Source organism: Macrobrachium rosenbergii, chromosome 34, assembly GCF_040412425.1.
Source record: "Macrobrachium rosenbergii isolate ZJJX-2024 chromosome 34, ASM4041242v1, whole genome shotgun sequence".
Classification (NCBI taxonomy): domain Eukaryota; kingdom Metazoa; phylum Arthropoda; class Malacostraca; order Decapoda; family Palaemonidae; genus Macrobrachium; species Macrobrachium rosenbergii.
The window spans coordinates 10808605-10825939 of record NC_089774.1 but is presented as its reverse complement, the minus strand read 5'-3'; the positions used below and the strand labels follow the sequence as shown (position 1 = coordinate 10825939).

Below are 17335 nucleotides of genomic sequence, written 5' to 3'. Positions count from 1 at the left end.
TCTAATTACCTCAGGCCTTATTGTGACTCACTGCCCCTCGTACCAGGCTCCTAAGGTCGTTTCAATCTCCTCTTTATACTCTCTAACTTTTAAGGGGAAAATCTCATGCTTCTCTCCACCAATCAGGGGATACAATCTAAATGCATCGACCAATCAGGAGCGAGATAGAAGCCTCAGTGATTCCAGTGGTACTGGATAATTTCATTCTGCTTTAAAATAGTATCAAAATGTTTTTGTCAAAGGTTATAGATTACAATAACACAAACATCAATGCTCACTTTTATGTTGTAGAATGTTTTCATGAACATGCAGAATGCAGAAGAAATTCAACTGATTACAAAAGAAATCAAAGAAAGAAAGTTGTATGGTGACAGTTTGTGGGGTGTCATCTTCAAAAACCTCTGTGAATTAAGGTTTAACTGACGAACGCAAGAAGAAGAAGAAGGTAATGCCAGGATTAATCTACAGGAGCTCATTGTATTCTACGAGCAGTACAGGTACCAAGTTCGTACAGGAGTTTAGCTGGTGCTACGAGTTTTATCGAGCCATCTGGAAGGTACAAGAAGCCTGGAAGATGGCGCCAAGCCCACGTCTGGATTTAGGGAGCCTGCTTGATCTAACTCTGAACGGCAGCTTCGAAAATGAAATTCCCCTCGCCACTAGGTCTCCGGACGCATGCGCAGGCAACAGTCAGCTCTTCAACGTCGAGAACGAGGAAGTTGGGGCCCCTTCGGACCCAAACGGGAACGCGACTGGAAACTGGAACGCACTGGTGGCCCCTCCTGGAACACTGGGAACCGCCGCAGGCGCAGACGGCCTCGAGAATGACCGTAGGAGAGTACATGGGAGGCAACTCCCTCGCCACGTAGTTCGTGGGGCAGTCTCCTATGAACTCCGACTTGTGGATCCAGTTAGGCCGAAGCTGAAGCTCCGGTTTGACGTGGTTCTTGTGGAGATCCACGTTGATCGTGGAGCAGTTCACGCCCTTGTGAAGGATCTGGGAGGTGTAGATGATCGGGTGGGGCACGATCTTGTACTCGGACTTCGTGGCCGCGTCCACCTGCTCCTCCGTGAAGTACTGGACCAAGTCGCTGGCCGCAGGGTCCTGGTTCCTCTTCAGGGAGCTTCGGATGGCCTCCGACCACTTCAGACGGTGGAGTTCCTTGTCCTCGTCCCACCCCGGCAGGAGGAAGGGCGCGGGTGGGAACGCAGGGAGGTCTGAGGTGCTCTGGGCGCCCTTCTGCTGCCCCAGGGCGAGGAGGAGGACGCTGACGAAGGCGACGAAGGTGAATCTCGAATTCTGACGGGGAGAAGCCATAGCTGCGTCTCTGGTTTGCTGAACCGCGCCCTACGTCTTTTATACAGGCTTTGGGCGCATGAGAGAGCCCGCGGGCGCGTGCGCAATGTGACGAAATTAACCGGACTTCAATAGGGTCTAATCAGGAATAGGTGATTAGTGGGTAATTACCTCATAACGTAAATATTAAATGATGTTCTTTCTAAGGTCCTCAGTAATATATTCAAAACTCTAAAAAGTCATTTTTTATGTAAACAAAATTATCGGTATGATAATTATACGCATTTCTTTGATAATTTAAGGGAAGAATTATTCTAATTAACTGCCTATTCACTCGGGAACATGACAGGAAGACAGATATTATAATTAGCTATCAGATTGATATCAGAAATGGGATATGAATCCATACAATATTTTTTACATTTTTGTTATCTCTCTCTCTCTCTCTCTCTCTCTCTCTCTCTCTCTCTCTCTCTCTCTCCGGAAGTATTTCGAAACAGGTAGAAAGTACATCTGTCGCTAGCTTTGGAATGACAGGTGTTTTGAGAATGGAAATTATAAAAATCGTCAATAATAATAATAATAATAATAATTCAATAATTCCTGTTTTTCTCTCTCTCTCTCTCTCTCTCTCTCTCTCTCTCTCTCTTCGGGAATATCTGTTTATGTTCATTTCCATACCTGTACAGATACAGGTACAGAATCCAGACCAAATCAGTCCTGTATGAGACAGGAATATAAATGAATTTATTCTTGTTTTGTCATTGTTTATTTATTTAATTGTTTATTCATTTAATTGTTTATGTTGATTTCCATACCTGTATACATACAGGTACAGAACTCAGATCAGTTGCTTCAGACCAAATCAATCCTGTATCAAACGGGTCTCTAAATTACAGGTGTGTCTGATTCACAGACAGGTGAACAAAAGCCCTGATTACCGAAAGGGGGCACAAAGAATCACGTTGAAATCATTCAGTATATAACTTAATCAACTCTAATTATTAGATGAAAGGTCATTATTATAGGTCATTATCTTAATGAACTTCGTTAAGTGGACAGAATTATGTACTTGATTCTCCTCTCTCTCTCTCTCTCTCTCTCTCTCTCTCTCTCTCTCTCTCTCTCTCTCTCTCTCTCTCTCTCTCTCTCTCTAAAATTATTTGTGATTCTTGTCTCCTTGTGAAGATATAATTCTCTCTCTTTGATTCTTGTCTCCTCATGAAGACAAGCGCTTTCTTTATTATCTCTCTCTCTCTCTCTCTCTCTCTCTCTCTCTCTCTCTCTCTCTCTCTCTCTCTCTCTCTCTCTCTCTCTCGTTACAGGCTATTTAAGGAAAACGGAAGACTAGAGTGAATTCCAGAGCTTGGTGGCAGAGGGTTAAATATGTTACTAAATCAAACAGCCATGGATTCACTGATCTCTTCAAGCGAATGTGGGAAAAGGCAACTTGACAGGTGTTACGCTATGCTAAAACGAGAAGGGATATCTTTTACAGTTGGCTAGACCACTGATTACTTTTTAATTATTTTTAATTACTTTTAAAAGCCACTAATTACTTTTGATAATAGCCCATTCTATCAAAGGAAAAGCAAAATACCTTCTATTAAAAAATTGTTTTATTATGTCACAAATGAAAGGGTTTTATATTTACATTTCTGGTAACTAAATGAGGAAGAAATGGCTAACAATACAATGAAAAAAGTCTAAAAAATATTACAGGAAATTTGTACATTATGTGCAACATGATTCTTGAGGACTGGACCTTTTTTAAGGGGTAGAAAATTCACTTTAGTTGTGCATATTATTTTGTATCTGAGCCCTAAGTTAGGTTAGGTTAGGAACAGTTAAGATTTTTCTTACATTCTTTCAAAGAATTCCTAAAATTTTGAAGTTCTTTATATGTATATGAAACAAACCAGTGTCCTTCATAATATGCACAGCTAAAGTAAAACTTTGCTATTTTGAGTTATGTTTGGTCAAGTGATTACAGAATTAAATGTCTTTGCTGATACAAAACAATGTACACAAATGCAGAATAGTGACTGATTGTTTTGGTCTATGTACCAAAGTACAGCTAAGTTAACAGACAATATGAGATTCTGTTATGCTATCTAGGTTTAATTAACATAGCAGCCTCTAGCAGTTGTAATTTTCTTGAATATAAAATATAAATGCTACAATTAATGCATAATTTCCTTTTCTTAGTGAACATCAACAACTTTGAATTGTATGAAAACACACAAACTCAAATATCACATAGATGTATGACGAGGTGACTTGTAGTGTTTTTCAAAATATATTTTCAGTAGTGTCTCTTGACTGCAATATTCACATGCGTGGTAGAACCTGAACTATTCACAAAATTCTATAAATATTTCAAAATATGATGACTCGTGGGAAACATATCATAAAGGCATTATTTTTGTAGTGATTCTCATAACAGAAACAATACAAAAAAAAACAGATTTTTAGGACAATATAGAGGAAAATATTTCAAAATGGAAAAGTTTACCTAACATAACTTAGGACTTACAAAATATCATGAAACTGGGTTTTATATTTGTTTTTTTTTTATGTCAAGATGAATGTTTACTGGCACAGTGATATGCAGAACTTGAAGTCTACCACTTTTTCAAACTAAACTGAGATCTGCAATTGTGAATATTTGTGTCTCATTAATAAAAAAAATTTTGGAGTTATATGTATGTCAGTGATATCTCATATCGACACTAAACTTTAGGATTTAGCTTGAATGAGCTCACGGTAATTATATTATCGTATGATATTATTAAATTTCTGCCCTGAACCATTAATATCTTGACTCCAAAACACTTTTTTACTATGGAATGTTTCAGTGTTGCCATCACAAGAATACTCAATGATAGCTCTAGAATATTACAGTGTCGCATCACGCTTACACTGCAAAATACTTCTGGAATGATGTATTTATCACAATAAATAAAACATTAACGGAATGTTGAAGCACTGTCATGAGAAGACACTAAACTACACTGGCCTTAATCCTGATAAGTCACGTTGGTTTTGGATAGGCCTAGGCTTTTCAATCACTTCACTGGACTTAAACACAGTTATGGGACTCTTCAGATACGAGACTTATGTTCTGGCTATTTCCTGACGTAGTCATTCTGCATTTCGAATTGCACGTGAGCGGAGGTTCCCGGAGACGCTCAACACCACTGCTCGTGAGCGCGCGGACCCTTAGAGGGAACGCTGAGCGTCGAGCTTCTAGAAGCCACCGGCGTCGATGGCGTCTGATGGTGATAGTGACTGTGGCTGTGACGGTGATAGTCTGATTGATGGTGCTTGTGAGAATAGGACGAGTAGTGAGACGCACCGCCCGGGCTGGTGTATATCTCCGCCCGGAATATGTCGTTGTCTTGCCCGTCTATGCGGTCCGATTCCAGGTGGTAAGAGCTGTCCGGGGAATGAGACCTGTAATTCCCCCTCCTCGACGGTGGTGCTGCTTCCTGAACCGAAGTCGTCGAAGCGGCAGCCCCTTGGGGACTGGGCCTCCTGCTGAGGTGCTCCCCCGCGGTGACGGGGCTCCTGCTGCCGCTGTTCACGACCATCCTGACGCTCCCGTCCCCACCGTTGGAGAGGCGGTCGCCAGAGAGACGATCGTAGCTCCTGTCCCGAGCGGAGTAGTGCGAGCGCTCCTGGAGCCTGTCGAAGGAGTGCTCCCGGCTCCGGTAACCCAGGAGGCGATCCTGGTCGTAGGAGGTCACGTGAGGGACGTAATCGTTCTCCTGAGAGCTCAGGTCGTTGTCGTGAGAGTGCCAAGCGTGCACGCCATTGCTGCTGCTTCTCACAGTCGACGTGTTGTTGGACGACCTGGAGTTGGTGGGTAGTTCTTCCACGCTCTGCATGCTCGTCGTTCTCTGCAAGCTCAGTCGTTCTGGTTTCTTCGGGGGGACTGGTTTTGTTCTGGAAGGAGGTCTTGAGTCCTGGAAGGAGGGTTTCGTTAGAATATCACTTGGTTTTCAGGTGGCAGTGAAGGTTAATCAAGCAAAAATGGAAGTATGACAGTAAACTAACAATTTCCAAATTGCAGTTACAAACTGAAGGTTGATACTTCTTCTTTAGGTAGACAAGGTAGATCTAGGAAAACATAATAAGATATCTTATAAATAAGTCTGAAATCTAAATTTACCACCCACATAGCAACTACTATTCAAGCAAAGCTAGTTTTCCCTGACCTCTAATTCAACTTTCTTATATGTGGGGCAACAGAACAGGCATCTCCATACACCTATTTAGCCCACTCCTGAACGAAAACAGAGACCAGGTAAAGAAACAGGAGTGGGTCCTAACTCATACCTCATTCTTAGATTCCGGCCGAGGGGAGAGCATCCTTCTTCTTTGGTCAGCTGCCGAGGTAGGCCTGGAGGTGGCATGCCCTAGGGTGTGGTGTTGCCTACCCATAGGACCGTCCGATGGCGAGGAACTAGGTGAAGAGGACACGGAGGAGTCCGGAGAGCGAATCCTAGGCAAAGTCGGATACTGCTGGGCCCTCTCCACCCCTCCGTTGCTGACGTCCGGACTGGCGACCGCGAGTTTCTGGTCTCCCTTCTGGAAGACCTGGAAGGGGTGGACAAGCTTTTGGGAAAACAGTTAGGTTCCAGGGGATAAAGTTATATAAGTTCTATTTTCAAAATGTCTTCCTTCTTTTGAGTTTTTTCCAAAGTTAGATTAAAGTTAGATAAGTTCTATTGTTACAATGTCTTCCTTCTGAGGAGTTCCTCTGAGTTCCTGCCAGGGAAGCTTTGTATCCTATGTGAGTGCAATACTTGGCTGAGAGGCATAGACAGTAATTTCTCTAAATAATCCCAGTTTTTTATAATGAATATTTCTCGTAAAGATTACTTGGCATAAATGGAAGTAGCCCTTTCTCTGAACCTTCTTCTAAAATTGACCAATGTCCTCTTACAGAAATTGCCAATACGAGTGTCAGCTACCTAAACAAACATTTATTGAGGCTCTACTAAAATATAATAACAAGTTATATAGAGGCTATGGCAATAATTATCATAGATTTTCGCTCCTACTGGCCCAAAAACTACTCATAGGACAATCTGACCTGCTCAGGGAGATATCCCCAATCCTGCATGACAGGAGAGGAGGTTATCAAAACAGCTCCTGCCTTTACTTAGATAAAAACTACTTAGAATACCCTTCTAAACTTAAAACCCTTACCTGTATGACAGTAGCCCCTGGTTGAGAGGTTGTTACAATGGCTTCTCCTTCGGACTGTCCAAGGGTGGCATCTCGAGTCTTCTGAAGGGACATTTGCAACTCTGACACTTGTTCCTCCAGATAGCTTATTCTGTGGTTGAGACGCGTGTTGTCACTCCTGACGGGGGTGAATAGATTTGCGTTTGCATTAATGGAGACTGAAGAGTGTCATGCAGAAAGAGAACCTGGCAGAAATCTTAAACAAAAATCGAGTTACTTGAATCACACAAAAGCTATTTGTGATTGTAAAATGTGTAAATTTGAGAAAATAGTGATGACAGAATCATTTATACATTTTTGACAAGTGCCAACACCCTCCCATTTGAGTGTTTGGTCCTAGTAACAGCTAATGATGTATGTCCTCATTTTTCACAACATTCATATGCTCTTCATTTTCAATGGGAACAGAGAATCTTCTCATGCCACCAAGGAAATAACTATTAACAATTCAATCTCACTAAATGTACTCCATTTTTAAATTTCATATTTCTGCCCTCAGGCAGTTGTACAACCTAACCTAACAACCTTACTTCATTGTCTCCTTCTCCTTCAGCGCCTTGTCAAGCCGGCTGACCAGGTCCTTGATCTCCCGTGACCTATCTTCCAGCTGCTTTTCGATTCTCGCGTCTGACCTCCTTCCGCACGTTCCGGTGCCTGGTGGAAAGTAGATTGTGAATTTATAGATACATCAACTTTATTGCGGGTAATTCTTGGCCATATCAGTGAATGACGCTGTTCATGGAAAGTTCCTGGGTTGAAAATTTATATTAAGCATTTTTTATCAATAAGCAACGTACGAGTAGCCATGCTCTTTCTCTGTCTCTCTCTTTTGAGTAAGGAACACTCAAGCGGTTTAGAACAAACATCACGACATCGTCTAACCTGGATTCGGTCTCGCTATGACTAAATTCAAGTGAGTCGAGGCAGCCATCAGTCGAGTCACCATCTCGAGGCCTCCTCCCACCACGTTCGACCCGTTAATCTCCAACAGCCTGAGAAGAGGTGAAAGGGTTAATTAATTAAGCTATAAATCAATGGGGCATATTTTTTGGTACAACCAGCACAGAGAGGAAAGGGTTAATTAAGTTATGTCACTTTTTCTAACTAAAACTTATTTGTTGCTGTTTTTGTATGAGTCAGCAGAAAGTACTTTGTATTTTCTTGAATTTCAGTAATTATGATTAGCAACTTTAATGACAAAATAAAGTAGGATTTGAAGTTTTAGGATACTGTGGATTAGACAATTAAGACTAGGTCAGGTTGTGTTAGGTTATCGATTCTTTTACTGTAAAACTTAGTTTTATCATGATTTACATTTTAAGAATCACAAATGGCATGATGTTTACAACTCTACTCTAACAGTTATTGTAATGTTCTTCAGTAAGACCACTGAAGTACGTGTCTAGATTCTCAGAGGTCTAGCCCAGGGTCCCTGGTGAGTTGATGGCTGTATCTAGCAATCTTAGAATAAATTATGGTCTTAAATATAGCTGCAAAGGGCTTTTAGTGTTGCTTGTAGTATGCTGAGCTACTGAGCTATGCATCTAAAGGTATCAGCCACCTTTGAAGCCCTGTCAAGTTGACAGACCTCCTGTACAAGTCTCTCTAAGTTGACAGACCTTCTCTCACACTCCAAGAAGACCCACCTGACCCTAAAAGGAACCCTTTACCTGTCTCCCTTCTTGAGCTTTGTGTCCTCAGCCGCCCAGTCGATCACGCACCCCACGGGAGGCCTCGGTATGACGTGGAACGGCGGGTTACCGGGAGTGTGGGCTAGGCTGAGCGTCACCAGGTTCGCTCCGCCCAGGGCGGCCCCTCCCCCCGCTGACGACATGAGGGCGTGCAGAGTCACCTTGGGGCTCTGGCCCCCATTCGACGAGGTGGAAGAGGAGGACGTCGAGGAGGTGTTCTCCTGAAGGCGGGCTCCCAGGACGTTCGACTCCTCCTTCAGGTTGAGGATGTTGAGCTCCTCCCTCTCCAGCTCGTACTCGAGCTCCGCTGCTCTGATTCTGACGTCGATGTTGCTGTATAGAAAATGGAGGATTGTGTATGGTGAATTCACTGCTATGGCCAAGTAGTACCATTCTATTAGAGCCACAAGAGCTATTCAAAGAGTCCAAAGATATTTATCACCCATTATATAGCATCGCTTTCCAATGATTCCAAATACTCTGAGGGTTTGAAGCATACTTGACAATGTTAGCTAGTAAACAATAGTAACAAATATTTTCCCTTTGCTAAAAACCATTGATTTACTCCTCAGTAGAAGTTGTTCCAGACGACAGCCTATCTTAAACAGTTGTGATTGGCCACAAGGGGCAAGGTTGCTACAATCATCAAGTGGAATATGAGACTACAAGTCTCCTGAATCTGAACAAGAAGAGTGAGTCTCCTCTCCTAACAGTACCCGTTTCTGGATAAAGGTTGTCTCCATGAATAGGCCTATACCTGCTCCGCCTAGCCCACAGGGCACTCCAACCGGCCCTACAGAATGTAATTCAAGACAGCTCAATCATGAATAGGCCTATGCCTACTCTACCTAGCCCTCAGAGCACTCAAGACAATTCAAAACAGAAATCAAGCCCAACTTACTCTGTAATGTCAATCTTCTCCAGCGCCAGTTTCAAGTTCTTAATGGCCACCTTCTTGGCGTCCATCTCGCCCTGGACCTTTGTCAGCCTTTCCTGAATGGTCTTCTTCTCAGCCTCTGTCAAGACACCACCTCCCTCCCCTGCACCCCCAACGGTGCCCCTAGGTTGGTGATTTGGGTCTTCAACCTGAAGAACAGTTGAGAAGGAGTGACAATCATAATTCAAGATGTAGGATTAGAGATTGCAGTTAGATGGCTTCTAAATGTGCACACCAGAGAGAGTAATGCCTCCATTCGCCATCAAAGAAAAAAGTGGGTTTGGGGAGTTCCTTTATTTGTTCTAAACTTAGAAAAGTAAATAAGGTATCAGTCTTTATTATTCAATCAGACTGAGTACTTGCTTCTTAGTTATTTTGTTAATGTCACAGCTTCAGAAGCTGAAGAAGGAAAAAAAAGACAATGTTAGATCTCAGAAGTGATACAATGGACTCCTACGATTTGAAAGAGTCACAGATTTTCTAATGATTAATTACTAGTTTGACAGTTTGATACAATGGACTCCTATGATCTAGGGTCACAGATCTTTTGAACGATCAATAAATTAGTTTCAAAGCATGATACAATGGCCTCCTATGATTTTGGGTCACAGATTTTATGAATGATTAACAAAGTAGTCTTACAGTTTGATACAATGGACTCCTACGATTTGGGCTCACAGATTTTTAATGATTAATTACTTAGTTTGACAGCCTGATACAATGGACTCCTATGATTTGGGTCACAGATTATATGAACGATCAATAAATTACTTTGACAGCTAATAATACTTTCGTATTTTGGAGGGGAGAAAATATCCTTAAAAGTAATCTTATTTCACCCAGGAGATAAAATGGCTTTCAAAGCTTTAACTCGAATGCCATGCTGCAAAGGATTCTTGATAATATTCCCCAAGGGGCCAAGTTCCTTGGAAATATCACCTGTGGAAAAGACATTCGCGAAATATATTGCTTTGAGGGATAACGTGCCTAGAATATTTACGTAGAGAGAGAGAGAGAGAGAGAGAGAGAGAGAGAGAGAGAGAGAGAGAGAGAGAACATTATTTCTTATCAAAGAGAGACTCAGCACCGTCTTAAATTAAAATGAAGACAAAAACGAGTACCCCAGAAATCAATGACAGCTTACAATTGAGTGCAACGATGCATCTCTCTCTCTCTCTCTCTCTCTCTCTCTCTCTCTCTCTCTCTCTCTCTCTCTCTCTCTCTCAAAATAAAACACTTGAGGACTTCCCTGAAGGAACAACCCAAGATGGAATCCCCTAAACTGCAAAAATTAACTTTGCCTCCAATTTGGGAAACTTATAACTCCCTGAATCTTCAAACTTACGACTGAATGACACTGTCCTTATCCCTGAGAGCCTGGTGTAGACCGTCTAACTCACGGACGAGGTCCCTGGCTGCCCTAGGGAGAGTCTCGAGTAGTGCCTCCCGCCTTCTCTTCCATCCGAGGGACACCTCGATGCTCGCCATCTGTAAAGGAGGAAAATGGTGGTCCTTTTAGAAAGGATAGAGGAATTTGGGAGGAAAGAAAGTCAATATAACACAGTAGGAGAGGGAAGATTGGGGCAGACCCACTTGGTGTTGCTTGAGTGTGTTTTATATGTAATGTAGGATTTTGTGATTGGTCTGTTAAGTGAAGAGGTAGGCTACTTTGTAGATGAATTCCTAGTTATTACTCACAACAATATGTATATATATATATATATATATATATATATATATATATATATATATATATATATATATATACTATATATATATATGTGTGTGCGTGATAAAAGACAATAGTCTATCACAAATCACAGTGAAGATAACGACAGTAATGACATGAACAAAAGAAATAATGACAATTAAAAAATGACAGATGAGATAAACCACACCTGTAAAAAAACACACCTGTCTCACCTGTGAATCCAGGTGTCCCTATTGTTACCTGTACAGAGGAATTACAGCTAATTATTCCCATATGTAAAAGAGGCATCTGTCTGAGTAAATGTTGTAATATGATGAGAATATTCAATGGGTTGTTAGTGGTTAAAGCCACAAAAGAAATATTATCCTCATTAGAATTCATAACTGTGCCATAGGCCTGAATGGGTCATTTATGTGAGGTACAGAGAGAGAGAGAGAGAGAGGAGGGCTGTAGTGTTATGGCATTCAGGGGAAAGTCTTCAAGAGTGAGGTTGCTAGCCCCATACTCCTTTTTTCTTGGCACGGGCTAGTACTTGTGAGTGAATGTCTGAGGCGATCTTATTTCTAGCTATCATTTACCTGAGCAATTTACCACTCATCCTTGGCCCTTACTGACCCTATCCTAATTTACTGAGATGATGAGACCACATTTCAGTTTGAATACAAGACGTCGCTGTGGAAAGTCAGCGTAGAAAGGTGTCGTTGAGCCAACCCTCCTCTATGGGAGTAAAGTATGGATGCTGAATTTGAGTGCAAGAGAAAAAAGACTTAAGTATTCGCTAAGCATACGTGAGATAGGTAATTAAGAAAGTCTGAGTAACGTAGAGAAGCCTAGAAATGGTAAAAACGTCACGACCCGGCCATGTGGGGAAACTGGGAAAAAACAAGTTAATTCAAACACGATACAATCAGGAAACATAGGGTTAATGAATAGGATACACAATTAGGAAGCATTGAAATCTAGAAAATTATTTAGATCCCTAGAAATAGTAAAAACGTCAGCATCTGCGAAAGGCTGCATCCGAGCGATTTGAAACGACCTGGCCGTGTGGGGAAACTGGGAAAAAACAAGTAAATTCAAAAACTATACAATCAGGAAGTGTCAGGAAGGAAGTAGGGGAGAAAGAGAGAGACCCAGAATACACTGAAACCATACAACTGTCAGACAATTAAATAAATATTTCTCGTAACATTTAGGCCACTGGATATTTACTATGGCTTAAGACATTGTAGTTGTGGTTCTAGAATTACAAATGAGATTAAATTTGAAGAGGAATCTTTAAGCCTTTCTGAGTAGGCAAGGAATGTCTTGTGGGGTATCAGAAAATAATAATAATAATATTGAATGCTATGTAAGACAATAAATAGCTATTTTTGTTGAAATTTTCATTAGTTAAGGATTGAAAATGATGATAAATTATTATTATTATTATTATTATTATTATTATTATTATTATTATTATTATTATTATTATTATTATTATGTTGTTGTTGTGGTCTGTAGAAATGGTATTAGTGATTGTAGTAAAAGTAGTCTATTATTATTATTATTATAATTATTATTATTATTATTGTATGTAAATATTCTTCTGGGAATGATAATTGCTAACATCAAATCATTCATTAAATATGGAAAAATATTAATATATATATATATATATATATATATATATATATATATATATATATATATATATATATATATATATATATATAAACGAACACTTTTTCTTACCTCAAATAAAATTGTCCAAGCTGTAATCATTGAACCGATTGAGCTTAAATCACCCCAAGACTCATTTCTTCACAAAAAAAAATCCAATTCTGTCGACCAAATGACGCAAACATAAACAAAAAACAAGAAAACAAAAGACGGTCGAGTTTCCTATTCCCGCCTCAAAGGCGTACCCCCGACCGAACGGTTTTCCTCCCGTACCACTGATCACAGATCACTGATCACTGATCACTGATCACCGATCAACTTTCACCCTCCTAGAGGCGCGTGGGCGTTCAAGTGGGATGTACACTCACACATTTGTGCGCTCCTATGCTTCGCCTGTGCGCGCGCGCGCGTAAAACCACGTGCTTTTTGTTTTTGTTCAGGGGTCCGACGGAACTAGTAGTAGAATTCGTTTGGTTTAGTTACCCTCTCACACTTGAGTTCAGTTCCCGTTTTCTGTTGGTTTTTGAAGCGTTTTTTTAATATATATTGATTATGCCTTTTATATATTTTTATTAATTATGAATTTGGTAGAGGGTTGATTTAAAATGTCATTTATATCCTCTCTCTCTCTCTCTCTCTCTCTCTCTCTCTCTCTCTCTCTCTCTCTCTCTCTCTCTAATCTTCAGTAAGTTGCAATAGGAGTTTGCTTATAAGTAAATAAGAGAGAGAGAGAGAGAGAGAGAGAGAGAGAGAGAAATTTACCCAGTAATAAAAGTGACTCATCATTAGATGTACACTTAATCTATATATCTACCTAATTTAAGTAATATTAATTGCACTTTTTACAAACACACATACACACGTACACACATACACACACACACACGCACACATACACACGCACACGTACACGTACACAGAATCTTCCCACCTTCGGCTAAAAGGCGTATATAGCCGCTTCAGTAATTTTCTTCAACTAATTCAATAGAAAAAAATAAGTCAGGTGTTTGCTGTAATCAATTCTTACTGGTGCTCTCTCTCTCTCTCTCTCTCTCTCTCTCTCTCTCTCTCTCTCTCTCTCTCTCTCTCTTCTTAATGTTTGCTGCATTCAATTCTCAGGTGTTAGACCAGTCACAAGTGTCTCTCTCTCTCTCTCTCTCTCTCTCTCTCTCTCTCTCTCTCTCTCTCTCTCTCTCTCTCTGTTTACTACAAATCAATTTTTCACAGGTGTATTAAGCCAAGCACAGGTGTGGGAATAATTCGAAATGGTTTACCATCTCTCTCTCTCTCTCTCTCTCTCTCTCTCTCTCTCTCTCTCTCTCTCTCTCTCTCTCTCTCTCTCTAATTTAAGAGCATCAATTCTGTTCCTTAATTGTGGGATCTCTATCTCAGCCAGAATTGACTTTATCACACCTGAATGAGTTTTTGAATTACTGCCATTTCCGCCCAGATGACACTGAGAGAGAGAGAGAGAGAGAGAGAGAGAGAGAGAGAGAGAGAGAGGATGTGTATCTTACACCTCCAAAAAACACAGGTAAACTCATCTACCTGACTTAATAATTCCTTATCAAAGAGAATGCAATGTGACATTTCTCCTGGATCAGTGATGCAATTATCAATTATCAATTATTCAATTAATTCCCTCCTCCGTCCCCTACACTGCACACGATAATTGTAGATAACTGTGGATAATTATCAGCCAAATTCAATATTTTGCTGTATTTTTCGCCAGGGGGGTGTAACAAAATACAAGGGGGGTGGTAACTGGAACCCACCACTTCCTGTCATGTTTGCCTGTGTGTAACACACACCAGGCGATCCACAAATATTTCGGGGGGGCCACCAATTTTCATATTATATATATATATATATAAATAAATAAATTATATATATATAATTATTTCTATAGTAGATTTTGCATTTTTCCCATTTCCATATTTATCATTTATTTTATTATCTAAATCTTCAGTATTATTATTTTGTCATTATTTTTCATGCGGGGGCACGTGCCCAGGTGCCCCCCACGCCCCCCTGGATCCGCTAGTAGTCACACACACACACATCTGAGATTAATATTCTCACCTGATCACCTCTTTGTTTACTTCTCGTAACGCTTCTTCTTCTTCAAATGAATCTCTCGAATTCAGGTCCTCAGAACTTGGATGGCAATGGACGTCATCGAGATAAATTCTTCTTGTTTTCATTATTTTTTTTATTATTTTTGCAAGTTGGGGAATGGAACACTTGTTTTTTTGGCAGGTGGGGAAGATACTTTGTTAAGTTCCATGTTTGAAACGGCGTTTAGTTTCAATTTTCAAAAGTTATATGAAGAACTGAAACGCCTAAATTTTTGGGCTTATTTTCTCCTCCACTGCATTTTGTTTTTAAACAAACGGTTTAATTCCTTAAGCTAATCTTGTTTCAACTGGTAGATTCCATGTTCGAAACGCGTTTAGTTTCTTTTCAGAACTTTATGAGAAACTGAAACACAGACACTTTAGGATTTGCTAAAACATAGGGCCTAATTTTCCCTTCAAAAGCAAACGAAAGTTGTTAGTTTTTCTTCATTTCTCAAAAAACCACTTTAACTCCCTAATTCAACCTTCTCCAAAACAAATGAAGTCTGCTACACCACTTCTCAACACCTAGGAACGTCAGTCAACTGAGAGACACCACTAAATCACCCCGAATACACCACTACACCGAACCATGAGGTACTGAGAATCACTACCAACATTCCTTCTCCCCTCCTGTCCTAAAATGATTGCGGTTGCCAGGTAGTGTTTTAATGCCCCCAGGGCTATCACACTTCCTGGCCGCGTTCAATTGACCCAGGGGGGATGTGGGCCGGTTTGCGTTGCGTCCATAACACGAACTGTGTGCCAGTTTTATTTAAATACGTCATTAGGACGATGTAGTAGTGTATTCATACGTCACTAATGTTGTTTGTGTCGTAATGATTATTATTCCTGTTACAGATATTAATGGCAGTTATCATTATTGTCACGCTAACGCTTTTATGCAATCGAGAACATCGTGAAAATGGCGACTGGACAAGGCCTCCCTTTCCTAGTACCTCGCGCTCAAAGTTTTTTTATTTGTTTTTGTCAAAATAACGTACGCAGCTTTTGTAGGGAGAGAGAGAGAGAGAGAGAGAGAGAGAGAGAGAGAGAGAGAGAGAGAGAGAGAGAGAGAAATGGGAAAATATAGATAAGTAAATCTAGAATTTAACAGACAAAAACAGTTAAATTGAAACAAGATCATTTAGACTAATTATTCTCAGATGACTGAGAATCATTACCAAATTCTTACGACAAACCCCGAGAAACATTACGATAAAAATGAAGCTAGAAAAATTAATTACAAAAAGAATATTTTAATGTCATTAACAGAAGGAACTCTATTGATAACAAAAAGTTAAAATAGTTAAAGGCAGGGAAAAATTTCACGCCAGATTACCAGAAGATGCTGAGAAACATTACCAGAAAATTGATTAGGCGTATTCTGTTCCCACGGGCGGTGGGAAGTTCCCACGCTCTCTCTCTCTCTCTCTCTCTCTCTCTCTCTCTCTCTCTCTCTCTCTCTCTCTCTCTCAAGTAATCACCTACCCCTCTAACCACCCCCTTCCAAGATTTAAAACAGATATGAACCAGGCCTGTCAAGCCCACAACCTCACCCTTTTTGTAAATAAATCTGGGCCTTAGGACCGGAATGGTAACACCTGGGTAATTAGCAGGTAGATCACACAGGTGAAGGTGAGTGGCGCAATGTAGTTAATTAGACCCTACCACCTGTGCACAGGTAAGGTATTTCCTATGTTAGAGGTCACGGGATTGGGGCTCTCTCTCTCTCTCTCTCTCTCTCTCTCTCTCCTTTTTTATGTAACAAAAATTTGAAATTGGGGTTTCTCTCTCTCTCTCTCTCTCTCTCTCTCTCTCTCTCTCTCTCTCTCTCTCTCTCTCTCCTTTTTATGTATACTAACAGAAACAGAAATTTGAAATGTAGATTTGTCTCTCTCTCTCTCTCTCTCTCTCTCTCTCTCTCTCTCTCTCTCTCTCTCTCTCTCTCTCTCTTTATATATATATAGAGAAAGAGATAGAGAAAGAGAGAGAGAATGATAGATAGAGAGAGAGAGAGAGAGAGAGAGAGAGAGAGAGAGAGAGAGAGAGAGAATGACAGATAGAGAAAGAGAGAATTATAGACAGAGAGAGAGAGAAAGATAGATAGAGAGAGAAAGAGTCTCTCCCACAATATTATTCCCATTCTCTCTTATAGACCCGTTTTCTATGTCATATAACGTAGACTAAACTAAACCTTCCCAAACTCCACCCTTATACTTCTTCTTCTTCTCCGCTTCACTTATCACGCTTCGTTCGTGTCTCTGGAAAGCATATATGACGCTTCACACTTCTCTTGCTTCAGTTATGGACCTGTGCTTCACGCGCGCACGCGCAAGGGCGCGCGTGCACGCTCGCAAAAGGAAGCATGTGCTCTAAATGACACTTTGTTCCACTGTCTAGTGGGGTGTGCTTATGTATAAAAGTAATATTTTCTCTCTCTCTCTCTCTCTCTCTCTCTCTCTCTCTCTCTCTCTCTCTGTAGTTAATCATTCTTATAGAAAACGTAAAATTTTGCAATTTTTATAAACATATAATGTCGGCACATTGACCACAAATCCGAGATTATATTAAAAGCACATTTTTATATATATAACACATTCCACAATGACTGTAAGCAATTTCTTGGCTGACCACAAATCTCTCTCTCTCTCTCTCTCTCTC

The 17335-nt window shown here is 40.5% G+C and overlaps 2 protein-coding genes across 2 annotated transcripts in view; both read right to left on the bottom strand.

Moving 5' to 3' along the window:
* Positions 1–266: 266 nt before the first annotated feature.
* On the bottom strand, positions 267–1324 carry LOC136856202 (uncharacterized). The gene has a single exon (XM_067133899.1). It carries the CDS (start codon positions 1316–1318, stop codon positions 617–619), a length of 702 nt encoding a protein of 233 aa, XP_066990000.1. The 5' UTR covers positions 1319–1324; the 3' UTR covers positions 267–616.
* A 1577-nt stretch (positions 1325–2901) lies between these two features.
* Positions 2902–17335, bottom strand: part of sprt (PDZ domain-containing protein sprite) — an 80284-nt gene continuing 65850 nt past the window's right edge. Inside the window, 9 exon segments of the mRNA XM_067133896.1 lie at positions 2902–5265; positions 5639–5899; positions 6515–6671; positions 7084–7207; positions 7436–7545; positions 8224–8577; positions 9146–9305; positions 9308–9330; positions 10527–10669. Coding sequence (XP_066989997.1) covers positions 4489–5265; positions 5639–5899; positions 6515–6671; positions 7084–7207; positions 7436–7545; positions 8224–8577; positions 9146–9305; positions 9308–9330; positions 10527–10669 — 2109 coding nt within the window. The 3' untranslated portion in view covers positions 2902–4488.